Below are 14,379 nucleotides of genomic sequence, written 5' to 3' on the forward strand. Positions count from 1 at the left end.
GGCCCTAGGATACAATCCCTTCCCTTCCCTCTTCCAGTCTCCAGGAGCTGCCTACATTTTTTGGTTCACGGCCCTCTTCCTCCATATGTTATAGCTATGGGGGTAGCATCTTCAAACTTCTCCATCCCTCTGCCTCTGCAGTAACATTGTTGTCTATCTTGACTCTTTAGAAGCCATTAAATAAATCAGGATTATCTCTCCACTCAAGATCTGCAATTACATTGCCAAGTGCCTTTTGCCATAAAAAGTAACAAATTCATGGGATTCTCCAGGCAAGAATACTGGATGGGTTGTCACGCCCTCCTCTGGGAAGTCTTCCCGACCCAGGGATCGAACCTGTGTCTCTTATGTCTCCTGCATTGGCAGGTGGTTTCTTTACCACTAGTGCCACCTGGGAAGCACAGCATAGGTATAGTGTCATATAATAAAGTTAATGCTTTGCCACTGAATAGCAACATAATACACACTTTACCTTAAAAATGAGACAGTTGACAGTCATTTCCTCTTCTTGTTTTTATACGGTGGGCATCCACTGGCATTAGAAAAATTACAGTTATGGTAGTATTTAAGGTACTCAAAATGCTGACAAGTTGTAACTGTATCACCGTGACTTACAGTGTGCCTACCAAGTCCTGCAAAGTGGTGAGCACACTACATCAAGTCTCTGCTGCAACTACTCACCTGAACTACTGTAGTGCTAAGGCAGCCATAAATAATACAGAAATGAATGCGCATCTGTGTTCCAATTAAACTTTATTGATGGACATTAAAATTTCAATTTCATATAACTTTCACATGCTATATAGTTCTCCTTTTGATTTTTTAAAAACATTTAATAATAACTTAAAAATCATTATTAACTTACTGTAGGCTAAGCAAAAACAGGCCAGATTTGGTCTGTGAGCCATAATTTGCCAACTCTGCCTTAAACTCATGGACCTATATATTTCAAAGCAGCAAGAACATAAGTGAAGAGGTAAAAGATACTTTTGTGTTATAAAGGAAATTAAATAGTGAGATGGCTAGGGAATGCTTAAGGAAATTTGTAAATGCAAACCTGAATGATATGCAGGAGCCAGTCATGGGAAAGTTAAGTACAGAATATTGGAGAGAGAGAATACAAAGGCAACAGCTGGAGGCAGGCAGGTTTGGTGAATCGGAGGAAGCAAAAAGTTAGGTGTGGCAGGAACATAGGAAAGAGGGGAAATGACCAGGGAATGTCTGAGAGTCTAAATAAGGATGACCATTGTTAAGAATTTAATTAGCAGACTTGCAAGGACTAGTCTAATTAATACACTCGGTTTGTAGCCCTTGCTAATTTATATGACCACACAAAATATTGTGAATTTAAAAAAAAACAGAGAGAGTGAAGGAGAAGATGTTTTTATTTTTGCTGAATTATTCTAGGAAAATACAGTATCTCCTATATAATCCAGTAGACTGAGAACAGATACAATTGGACTGCACCATTCATTTCATTAAATGCTCACTCTTAAGCTGTAATGCTTTGCTTTATATTTGCTTTCAATACAAATGTGTTGCTTATCAGGTGATTTAGAGCCATTTATAGCAGCATTATGTAAAAAGTATAGTTTCTTACAAAACTCAGAACATTAAGTCTTCAGTTTCAACTTTTTTCCTTTGATAATTTGTGCATGCTAAGCTTGTTCTAATTTCTTGTAATGTACTGGAAGGAAAACCATTTTCAAGTTTGCATTGATTTGTGGCAATATTTGTATTCAACAATCAAATGCTACACTATTTCCTTTTAAATGGCTATGCACTTAATTAGTTTCACTTGTTCAGCAATTAATTGGTTCCAGAGACTTATCTTGGTATTGACCCTATTGATAGCTGGAGCAGATACTGTACCAGGACTGCAGTGCATGTTTTCTGATCACCACATAAAGTTTTCAGATCTGAAAAAAAGTTCTCAATCATAATATCATCTAGTATCTTTCATAACTGTAAAATATTCTTCAACTAGTCTCTTTTTTTCATTTATTTTTTCCAGTATTGCTTCTAGTAAATATGTGGCAAAAGGAAGCTGTAAAAGAAACACAGAAAAAAAAAAAAGACGATCAAAACTCTGTATTTTCTTCAGTTCAGAAACATATACTAAATATCATTAAACCATTTGAACTGAGCTATCTGCAACTCTGCACCCATAATGGTACCCTACTGGGTCTCTTTTCAACTGATCTTGCTGGTTAGTGTGGGTAATTTTGTCTTTTATAATAAAAATGATACAGGAGCAGAAGTAAAATGAAGAAAGATAAACGCCTTATTGAACAATCCATGGTTTACTGACCGTGTTAATGTTGTAATCTGCAATACAAGCAGCTGAGCCATTTATCTTCTATCAGTTGATCAATAGCAGGCTACAGCCCTCTCTAGGGTCCACAGGCCCGCAGAAGTAGCACTATATGTTCATCACTCATAAGACAGGGAGTGCGAACTATCAATATACTTGCCTGTGTTACAGCTGAACGTCTTGAGGATTGTAGGATAAAATTTCAGAGGAAAAAAAATGGCAGAAGTATATACATTGATTAAGTTGTTATAGAAAAGTTTATTTGGCATATCAAAGTGTAATACACATGTTACAAACTGCTGAGTTTATGAAATGTAGAGTACATTTTAAAGTTTAATAATTTATATAACATTTCTGGTAAAGTTTTATTGTTCCTGGGCTTTATTGAGTTGCCTGTAGAACTCATAACAATATACTTATAGGTGACAAGTAAAGGAAAATCTGAAATGTTCCCCAGTTGCCACCCAAAGCCATACTGACTTCCTTTTATCCTGCTTCCCAGCTATCTAGTTTCATGTAAGAGATTTGTAACAATCAAGAAACTCATTAATTCATTTTTTGGAATTGTCCTTTTGATTAACCAGGGAAGACTACTTTTGTCTCCCTGAATAGAATAAGGACACTTAAGCCCAGTACCCCTTCCCTACAGAGGTGTACAGTCAGGCCATTCTTTGTGCCAGGACAACCACCGACAGCATCCCTGGTCAGCACCCAAACAAAATCAGCCCCGTGCCCTCCATGTAAGTTGTTCGGTTGTGCTTAGATCAGCTGTGCTCAGCCACAGCGGTTATAATTAGCTAACCCCAGCATAATGGTTATTTTCTGAATTCAAACTGGGAGAAAAAGAGAAAAGACTGGCCAGTGGTGGTGAAACAACAGGCCGAAATGGCGCAGGTTGTGTAAGCCATGAAGAAAACACAGAGACCAAAGCTGGTCCATAGAATTGCCTCAGATCCTAAGCAGCTTTCCAGTTTAACTTCCGTCTTACCGTGATAATAAATTGCCTTCTCCTTAAAATACTCTTGAGTCTCTGTCAGGAGAGACTCTATCTATAGTCTATGTCAGGAGCTTCACACATTTGTCTTACTTAAAATTTAACACTAAATAAAGTATACAAAAATACCATATTTCTTCACTTTTTAAGATACAGGTGAATATAAGATACCCACATTGACTTAAAAACAGCTTTTTCTGGAAAAAAGGAAGCTACCACATTAAATATACACAAATTGCATATGTGTTTTAATTTCAGAAATGTGAAAATGTGGGGAAATGCATCATAGAATCAAGGAACAAGAATACGTTAGATTTCCTTCTGGAAGATAATGATACAGCAAATCCTTACTTTGAGAAAACTGCCTTTCTGGGATGCAGAAAAGTTATACATATTTGCCAGTTTTATAAATGAGAGAATTTAAATTCTCAGGGCATTAATATTAGATGTTAAAGAGATACACGCACACACACACACACACACAGATACACACAAAGGCAAAACCACCAGGTAACTTTGTTTTATTTTGACTATGGCCCTATGATACTGTATGCAATCCAACAAAAAAGGAAACAAACAAGATGAGAATACCCTCCCATCTATTCCTGGTAGAGCAAAAGCAGAAATGAGTATTTTAAAAAGTTGTTTTAAAAAGTAAAAGTTGTTCTAAGAAAAAAAGAGTTCTCTGATCAAGTAAGTGTGGGAAACAAACCAAAGTTTAAATGTTATTTTATTTCAGGATCTCTTAGAGACTTTAATATGCTAATGCACTGTGTTTCTCGCAGAGGGCAATGTAATACCCTGCTTCTAAATTCAGGGCTCCACACTTTTCTCACAGTCTTATTTATCATGTGTCACTAGTGGTCCATGGAGCACACTCTAGGAAACATGCTGGTTCTACGATTTCCTATATGATGATGTCACAGCACTTTTACCAGGCCACATGTACTGACATTAATTATCTCATCTGCACATTTCATTTTCAAGTTAAAAACTCAGCCTACTTTTTATCATCTTGCAATCAGAACAATTTTCAACATGTCATGTACTTGAACATTTGGCTTCCCTCTAAAAATAGTCTAAGAGTCTCTCTTCCAGGAAGCCTCCAAGGTGGAACAAGAGGTCCATTGACTAATTTATTGCTAATAACTCTTATATTCTCTTCCTTTGGCTCCCAGTAAAACAAAAAGCCCCACAGTTAAGCACAACTGTTTGAATTGTGTCTCCTAAGCTTTGTATAGAGGCTGACTCTTGATAAAGCTCAGGAAGCAGCCTATCCTTTAATCAAGAGGCCCGATTTGTGTACATCCATCTCCCTGTGTAGGTGCTTCTATTTTTCTCTACAAATAGGTCAGAAAAAACCTTTAGATAATAATTTCTCTTTATATAATAAAGAGAAAAGTTCATAATATCTCACAAAGTTGTTGGAGACTAAGCGCAGGTTTATTTCATACAGGCAGTGTAAGAGTCTGTTCTTTCTCCCTCAGATACAAAAAGAAAGCACAACTCTTTACTGACAGGATTGTGGACTTGGGTTGAAGTGGCAACCTGACTGGCCAATAGCAAAGCTCTTTTCTCCCTTGCTCCATCATATGTATAGGCGAAACAACAAACCTGCAAAATATGCTGTCTTGGGTTTCATCTCAGATGGAATATGCTGGGGCCTACGAAGTCCAGAAAGTCTGCTGGGCTTTCTGCATAATTTCCTTATCTCTTTTGCATAAATATAGAAATGACTGTCTTAGTTATGTTACTGCAGTTACACAGGCTTGAACTCTTCAGCACAAGGAGAAAAATGGACAGGGGAAGAGCTGATACTCCATAAGATTTCTCGGAATGGAAATTTAATTAGGATATTCAAACAACCGTGAGTTTTACTTGGTCTATACTGTAATCTTTTTTTAAAGATTAATTAATGTATGCATTTATTTATTTTTGACTGTGCTGGTTTTTCTTTGCTGCATGTGGGCTTTCCCTCGTTGCAGAGAGTGGAGGTTGCTCTCTAGTGTGGTGCCTGGGTTTCTCACGGAGATGGCTTCTCTTGCTGTGGAGCACAGGATCTAGGATGCGAGGACTCAGTAGCCGAGGCACACGGGTTTAGTTGCCTCCATGGTAAGCGGAATCTTCCTGGACCAAAGACTGAATCTGTGTCCCCTGCATTGGCGGGCATATTCTTAAGCACTGGACCACCAGGGAAGTCTATACCATAGTCTTGAAGGGGGTCTTTCTGGTTGTTCTGGCTGTCCTTGTTGAAAAAGGTGACTTCTCTTACGGGAAACACTTCCCCTAACTTCACACAGATTTTAGGCTTCTCTTACATGTAAATGACCACAGATGTATGCCAGTGATAGAACTTCAACTTTATCACTCACACTGACAAATTATGACTTCATTTAGAGGCATTTCTGTATAAAGGTAAGATATGACTGATACTTGCAGATGCTGGAGAACTACATTGGAAGAATAACAAAGCCTCAAATCTATAACAGATCGTTTACAGCATCAGCATGAACTGGGAATGTGCTCTCAACAGTATAAAACTGAACATTTTTGTGTTGAAAGAAAAAGACTGAAATAAGGGTATCTTTTTAAATCTAAAGGGAAAGATTAACAATTTTTTCTTTCTTTTTTTTTTTTTTTTACCAATTTCATTCTTGTTTTCGGTTTGAAAACTATTACCAAATGATATTGTTTTCAAAATAAAAATTGACTTTAATCCAGCTGAGTCATACTCAAAGTACAGATATTACATGTTATTTATTAGACCTACTTTTAACAAAGATATGATTCAATGAGATTTTGCGAGTTTAGTAAGAGAGACTAATATAGTTTGATAATTATAAAATTAAAGGTGCAAAATTTGGTATAAATAAATATTTTTATGCTTATTCAGCTATCTTATAATTAAAAGATTGAACTTCATAAAATAACCAAGCATGGTATGAGAAACAATGATTTATTTATAGTTTAAAACTGGCAATTATAAGCTAAGTTTCCTAAATATTGCTTATATTTCTGGCACATATCTATCTATCTACATACTTATCTATCTATCTTAGAGTGTCACTGAATATTGAAGTCTGTGTCTGCTCTTCTTAAACTTTGGTAAAAGCTATAACTTGCTTTCCCTTCATTCCCCTCCCTCCATTTTTTTACAGTGGTAAAATACGCAAAACATAAAATTTACCTTTTACCTTTAATGACATATGTCTTTTTCCTGGTATCATGAAAGTAGGCTTGAGATGGTTAAATTAAAAAAAAAATCCCAGTAAGGCTCTGAATGGAGAATTTTTAACTCTTGCAACTTCAGCTGGATGTGAGGAGTGGGTGTGTGTGGGTAGCTGTGTGTGTTTATGTGTGTGGAGAGAGTGACCATGGGAGTTCACATGTATGTGGCATGTTTTAAGTATGTTGTAAGTGCAACACTGAACAGGACATCTGTCGTAAAGAGAAACTTTCTGGTAACCTTCAGGCTGGAAGTTACTCTATTTACCAAAGCCAGGGAGATTTATAAAAACCTTCCCACTGCTGTATCACAAAGCATCTATAGAAGGTAAGCATATTTTGCAGAAAGGGCAAAGAGGAAAGAGCCATTTTAAATTTCAGCATTTGTAAGATCTGAAGCAACCTAGTAGGAACAGAGATATTTAAAGGCAAAGAAAAACCACTGATCAAAGTCTGTACTTTAAGTTATCAACAACCGAAGGCAGGATTTTTGATATAGCTCCCATACGAGAAAATGATCTACATGAAGTTGATGAAAACTGCCTGAATGAAATCTGGAAAACAAAATCAAGACACATTTTCTAGCCATTCCTGGATAAGGGTTTTTGAAATATAAATCCTAGTAAAGAAGCACATTGCAGTTTTAACTGTATATTACTTGCTTTATGTAAGTATACATATTTTATTACACATACCCATAATTCTGTTCAAGTTTGTTGAAAAGCTTTCATAGTTTTTATATTTTATCTGCTTATTGTTCTCCATCACCAGAAATATAAGCTCCATGAGGACAGTGATTTTTGACTCTTGTTCACTGCTATATCTCCAAACCTGAAATGTGGTAGACACTACTGCATGAATTACCTTTCATGCGGTAGACACTTGGCAACATGTTTTTAAAATGCCTTCCATAGCTTGGGTTCAACTTTATCTCCACTAATTATTTCCATGGCCTTATAAACTCACAAGTACATAAGACGGTTTCAGGTATTATTAAGGCCTGAAAACAAAACTAAATGACCTTTCCTATAATTTCAATTTTGAGGATCAGAATGGTCAGAACAATTAAACAATGTCTCTTAGAGGGCAAATGTAAATAACGGACTCCTATCTGTTTGCATATAGGAGGAAATAATATCAATTAGAATATGATAGAGATACAGTTCCTTCTGTGCCAACTGAAAGGAAACCTATTAAATATGAAGTTAAAAAATTTATCTCATTGATTCATAGTTATGGCCAATTGACAGAAATTCAAATTCAAATGCATTTAACACAGTCTCTGCTAATGGGGGCATAATGCAGCATATGTGATATAATAACTTTATTGGATTTACTTTTAAAGTTATTTTTATTCTTTTTTCACATCTCATATTATGGAATTCATTTTTTAAATAGAGATATAATTCACATAACATAAATTTCTCCATTTTCAAGTGTATAATTCATTGGTTGTACACAGCTGTACAACCATTACTTTCATCTAATTCCAGAACATTTTCATCACCCAAAAGAAACCCTGTACCCATTAGCAGTCACTGTTCCTCTGCCCCCATCATCTGGCAACCACTAACCCACTTTCTGTCTTGATTTGCCTCATCCAAACATTCCATATGAATGCCATCATACAATGAGTTGCCTTTTGTGTATGGCTTCTTTCACTTAGCATAAGGTGTACAGGGTTCTTCCATGCTGTATGATGTATCATCATGTCATTTCATTTCATGACTGAATAATATTCCACATATGCATATAACATGTTTTATTTATTCATCCGTCTTGACGGATCTTTGGATTCTTCTACTTTTGAGCTATTATGAACTACTGAGCACTACGAACATTTATGTAGAAATTTTTATATGGACATACGTCTTCACTTGAGTATATACCTAGGGATGGAACTGCTGGGTCACATAATCTCTAGTTTCTAGCTTTTGGAGGAATTGCCAGACTGTTTTTGACAGGGGTGGCATCATTATACATTCCTACCAGCAATGTTCAAGGGTTCTAATTTCTCCACATCCTCACCAGTGCCTGCTATTGTCCTCCTTTTTGATTACAGCCATCCTCCTGGGTATGAAGTAGTATCTCATTTTGTTTTTTGGTTTGCATTTCCCTAAAGGCTAATGATGCTGAGCATATTTATATGTGCCTAATGGCTATCTGTATATATTATTGTAGAAATGGCTATGAATAGTCCTGAATTCTCTTGTTGAGTTGTAAGAGTTTGAAATGTGTTCTTAAATGGTTAGATGTCACTGAGAAATGCCAGACAGAAGGCATGGGTGAACTGTGAAGTCCTTGAATGAAAAACTGTGAGTCCCTGAATGCTGTTACTGAAATGTTACCTACTAAATTTTTTACAGCTTCAGACACTGACATCTTCTCTCTACCAAATCTGATCTACCTCTTTCGAGCCCTAAAACTCTTAAAGGTATCATCCTCTTTCTCATCATATAAGGTGATGAGAACACCACACCACACCAACACCACAGTTCAAAAGCATCAATTCTTTGGCGCTCAGCTTTCTTCACAGTCCAATTCTCACATTAAACTTAGCTCTCTTTGGTTTCTGCTTTCTCACCCCTTCATTTAATCTCAGTTCTGCTATGTGATTCAGGGACTACCAAATGGGTCATATCTACCTCGTCCTTCCTATTTTTATGGTGAGGACACATGCAAGCCCCTACTGGCTTTGTCTAGACTACCTTCTTGCTCCTAGTCTCTTCTCCCTCTAAACCATCCTATACATTGATCTTGTGCAGCTTTCTAATGCACAACTCTGATTGCATCCCCTTCCTGTTCAAAGGTTTCCATACTTTATTCTCAGCCAACTTTCCCTGTTCCTGTTTTTTTTTCCTCCCACTTCCTAAAATACAGAAAAAACTAATTTTGGAAGGTTTTCCCACCCTATTATGATCATTAATTTGCTTTTTTTGTCTCTGCCATTAACTGTAAGTTTTAAAAGATGTAATAACACAGAAGAGGAATTAATACAAACAAAACTCTTCAAAGAAATTAAAAGGCAGCTGAGTCATAGAAAATGAGAGTAGATATAAGAATGACGTTTTTCCAGTATAACTCTTATTACTAGAAATCTGTGAGGACAAAGGTTAGGTACAGATAAAGATCAAATACTTAAAATTACCAAATGTATCAGGACCACTTGATGGGAGGACATATATTTGCATTCTGTGTTAAATATAGATAAGTTAAGGCTCTAGACTTTTTAATTCTCACTCACTCCTGGCTAACAGTATCAGCAAATATTACATTTTTGTCCAGGTACATATTGTCACATGGTAGTTCAGTTCAGTCCAGTCGCTCATTTGTGTCCGACTCTTTGTGACCCCATGAATTGCAGCACGCCAGGCCTCCCTGTTCATCACCAGCTCCTGGAGTTTACTCAAATTCATGTCCATTGAGTCAGTGATGCCATCCAGCCATCTCATCCTCTGTCGTCCCCTTCTCCTCCTGCCCCTAATCCCTCCCAGCATCAGAGTCTTCCAATGAGTCAAATCTTTGCATGAGGTGGCCGAAGTATTGGAGTTTCAGCTTTAGCATCAGTCCTTCCAAACACCCAGGACTGATCTCCTTTAGAATGGACTGGTTGGATCTCCTTGCAGTCCAAGGGACTCTCAAGAGTCTTCTCCAACACCACAGTTCAAAAGCACCAATTCTTCGGCGCTCAGCCTTCTTCACAGCCCAACTCTCACATCCATACATGACCACTGGAAAAACCATAGCCTTGACTAGATGGACCTTTGTTGGCAAAGTAATGTCTCTGCTTTTGAATATGCTATCTAGGTTTGTCATAACTTTCCTTCCAAGGAGTAAGCATCTTTAATTTCATGGCTGCAGTCACCATCTGCAGTGATTTTGGAGCCCCCCAAAATAAACTCTGACACTGTTTCTACTGTTTCCCCATCTATTTCCCATGAAGTGATGGGACCAGGTGCCATGACCTTCGTTTTCTGAATGTTGAGCTTTAAGCCAACTTTTCCACTCTCCTCTTTCACTTTCATCAAGAGGCTTTTGAGTTCCTCTTCACTTTATGCCATAAGGGTGGTATCATCTGCATATCTGAGGTTATTGATATTTCTCCGGGCAATCTTGATTCCAGCTTGTGCTTCTTCCAGCCCAGTGTTTCTCATGATGTACTCTGCATGTAAGTTAAATAAGCAGGGTGACAATATACAGCCTTGATGTACTCCTTTTCCTATTTGGAACCAGTCTGTTGTTCCATGTCCAGTTCTAACTATTGCTTCCTGACCTGCATATAGGTTTCTCAAGAGGCAGGTCAGGTGGTACGGTATTTCCATCTCTTGACACAGGATACAGCATGCTTGGGGCTGGTGCATGGGGATGACCCACAGAGATGTTATGGGGAGGGAGGTGGGAGGGGGGGTTCATGTTTGGGAACACATGTAGGAATTAAAGATTTTAAAATTAAAAAAATAAAAAACTAAAAAAAAAAAAAAAAGAATTTTCCACAGTTTATTGTGATCCACACAGTCAAAGGCTTTGGTTAGTCAATAAAGCAGAAATAGAAGTTTTTCTGGAACTCTCTTGTTTTTTTCCATGATCCAGCGGATGTTGGCAATTTGATCACTGGTTCCTCTGCCTTTTCTAAAACCAGCTTGAACATCAGGAAGTTCATGGTTCATGTACTGTTGAAGCCTGGCTTGGAGAATTTTGAGCATTACTTTACTAGCATGTGAGATGAGTGCAATTGTGCAGTAGTTTGAGGATTCTTTGACATCGTCTTTCTTTGGAATTGGAATGAAAACTGACCTTTTCCAGTCCTGTGGCCACTGCTGAGTTTTCTAAATTTGCTGGCATATTGAGTGCAGCACTTTTACAGCATCATCTTTCAGGATTTGAAATAGCTCAACTGGAATTCCATCACCTCCACTAGCTTTGTTCATAGTGATGCTTTCTAAGGCCCACTTGACTTCACATTCCAGGATGTCTGCCTCTAGGTGAGTGATCACACCATCGTGATTATCTTGATCATGAAGATCTTTTTTGTACAGTTCTTCTGTGTATTCTTGCCACTTCTTCTTAAATATCTTCTGCTTCTGTTAGGTCCATACCATTTCTGTCCTTTTCGAGCCCATCTTTATGAAAAGGCAAAATGATAGGATACTGAAAGAGGAACTCCCCAGGTCAGTAGGTGCCCAATATGCTACTGGAGATCAGTGGAGAAATAACTCCAGAAAGAATGAAGGGATGGAGCCAAAGCAAAAACAATACCCAGTTGTGGATGTGACTGGTGATAGAAGTAATGTCTGATGTTTTAGAGAGCAATACTGCATAGGAACCTGGAATGTTAGGTCCATAAATCAAGGCAGATTGGAAGTAGTCAAACAGGAGATGGCAACAGTGGACATCGACATTCTAGTAATCAGCGAACTAAGATGGACTGGAATGGGTGAATTTAACTCAGATGAGCATTATATCTACTACTGTAGGCAGGAATCCCTTAGAAGAAATGGAGTAGCCATCATGGTCAACAAAAGATTCCGAAATGCAGTACTTGGATGTAATTTCAAAAACAACAGAATGATCTCTGTTCATTTCCAAGGCAAACCATTCAATATCACAGTAATCCAAGTCTATTCCGCAACCAGTAATGCTGAAGAAGCTGAAGTTGAATGGTTCTATGAAGACCTACAAGACCTTTTAGAACTAACACCCAAAAAAGATGTCCTTTTCATTATAGGGGACTGGAAAGCAAAAGCAGGAAGTCAAGAAACACCTGGAGTAACAGGCAAATTTGGCCTTGGAATACGGAATGAAGCAGGGCAAAGGCTAATAGAGTTTTGCCAAGAGAACGCACTGCTCATAGCGAACAACACAAGACTCTATACATGCACATCACCAGATAGTCAACACCGAAATCAGATTGATTATATTCTTTGCAGCCAAAGATGGAAAAGCTCTATACAGTCAACAGAAACAAGACCGGGAGCTGATTGGCTCAGATCATGAACTCCTTATTGCCAAATTCAGACTTAAAGAAAGTAGGGAAAACCACTAGGCCATTCAGGTATGACCTAAGTCAAATTCCTTATGATTATAGAGTGGAAGTGAGAAATAGATTTAAGGGACTAGATCTGATAGATAGAGTGCCTGATGAACTATGGATGGAGGTTCGTGACATTGTACAGTAGACAGCGATCAAGGCTATCCCCATGGAAAAGACATGTATAAAAGCAAAATGGCTGTCTCGGGAGGCCTTACAAATAGCTGTGAAAAGAAGACAAGTGAAAAGCCAAGGAAAAAGGAACGATATAAGCATCTGAATGCAGAGTTCCAAAGAATAGCAAGAAGAGATAAGAAAGCCTTCAGCGATCAATGCAAAGAAATAGAGGAAAACTGCAGAATGGGAAAGACTAGAGATTCTTTCAAGAAAATTAGAGAGACCAAGGGAACATTTCAGGCAAAGATGGGCTCGATAAAGGACAGAAATGGTCACATGGTAGGAAAGCTTTTTATTTTGCAGTAATTATTTTATCATTATAAATTTAAGTCAAATGAATGCAGAAAAAGTTGTTTTAACAGGCAAACAATTCTGTAGCCTAATCCTAATAAGAAAAGATAAAACTTCAGGGCCAGATTCACTCCTATGATGTCAGAATTCTATTATATACAGAACTCAACACAGAGGGAGGACATAAAAGGGAAGTTTTCTTATAATTTAATCTTCAAAGTATTTTAATAATCAAATATCAATATTTAATTAATCTGGCATTTTTCAGGGAACACACTCAATTAATCCACAGCTTCAAGATCACATAACCTCAGGTACAGGGAGCTATATGGCATAAACTAAACAAAATGAATGAATGAACATATTTACACTTTTACCCACATAATCCTGTGAGCATAACTTAGACTCTCAAAAACTAGTGGACAAAGAAAACCTTTTTAAAATCAGGACAAATATAATTGCTAGAATTGAGAGAGAAAAAGTAGGCTTAAAAAGAGATGTTTTCTATTTTATAGATTTTTTTTCTTGGGCATAATTATAAAGTGACATTCAAGTGCAACCAATGAAGTCCCTACTTTTTTTTCTTACAGAATTCAAAGACATCAGCAAAACCACCTATGTCAGTAATAAAAATAAAAGTCTTTGACTTTTTAAATGTTATCATACTGTCACAGTGAAATAAAATTAGTTTGACAAATGCTTTAAAGGCACATGGTGCAGTTCATTATGTATAACAGCAACAGCAGCAGTTTCCCAGTGTTCATAGAGGCTGCTCCATTAAATTTACCTTCAGTCAATAATTAGGAGTCCACAAATAAACCTGGGGCAATTAAATCAATACTGCCAGGCAATTATATTCCAGAGTCCAGGCTCAGTGGCACAAAAAGGCATTATATCAAACTGCAGTATTAAGCGGTCTAATGCCATTTTCAACAGGATTTTTTTACACTCACTGGACAGAATAAGCATATATCCAGATAATGTAGAATGCACATATGTATATCTACATGTGCAGATCTGGTGTCAATAGAGCTTTAGTAACATTTAATAAAGATTTATACATATGGATTTATGATTTTTATGTTCATAATTGATGATAATACTTCTATATCAAAAGTCATACTTACATGTTGAATGTTTAAAAATCCATTAAAAGTATATTTTTATAACATTCTAGTTAAAAAAAAATAACCCATATCAATCATTACTGAACTCCTTTGATGTGCCAGGTACTGGGCTGGGTGCTGGGAATGCAGCATGACTGAGAAATGGCTTTTCTTCTCAAAAGCAAGAAGGCTTGCCCTGCACCTGCATGCCTGCACTTAAACAACTTGAAGCAAAAAAGTGCCC

General features: G+C 37.2%; 1 protein-coding gene across 2 annotated transcripts in view; it reads right to left on the reverse strand.

The window, feature by feature from the left end:
- Positions 765–14,379, reverse strand: part of CNTLN (centlein) — a 355,730-nt gene continuing 342,115 nt past the window's right edge. For both annotated transcript variants that reach the window (XM_018051925.1, XM_018051924.1), the window contains one exon: positions 765–2,047. In XM_018051925.1, the coding sequence (XP_017907414.1) occupies positions 1,946–2,047 (102 nt within the window). In that variant the 3' untranslated portion in view covers positions 765–1,945. The remainder of the gene's footprint in view (positions 2,048–14,379) is intronic.

This window comes from Capra hircus, chromosome 8 (assembly GCF_001704415.2).
Source record: "Capra hircus breed San Clemente chromosome 8, ASM170441v1, whole genome shotgun sequence".
Taxonomy (NCBI): Eukaryota; Metazoa; Chordata; class Mammalia; order Artiodactyla; family Bovidae; genus Capra; species Capra hircus.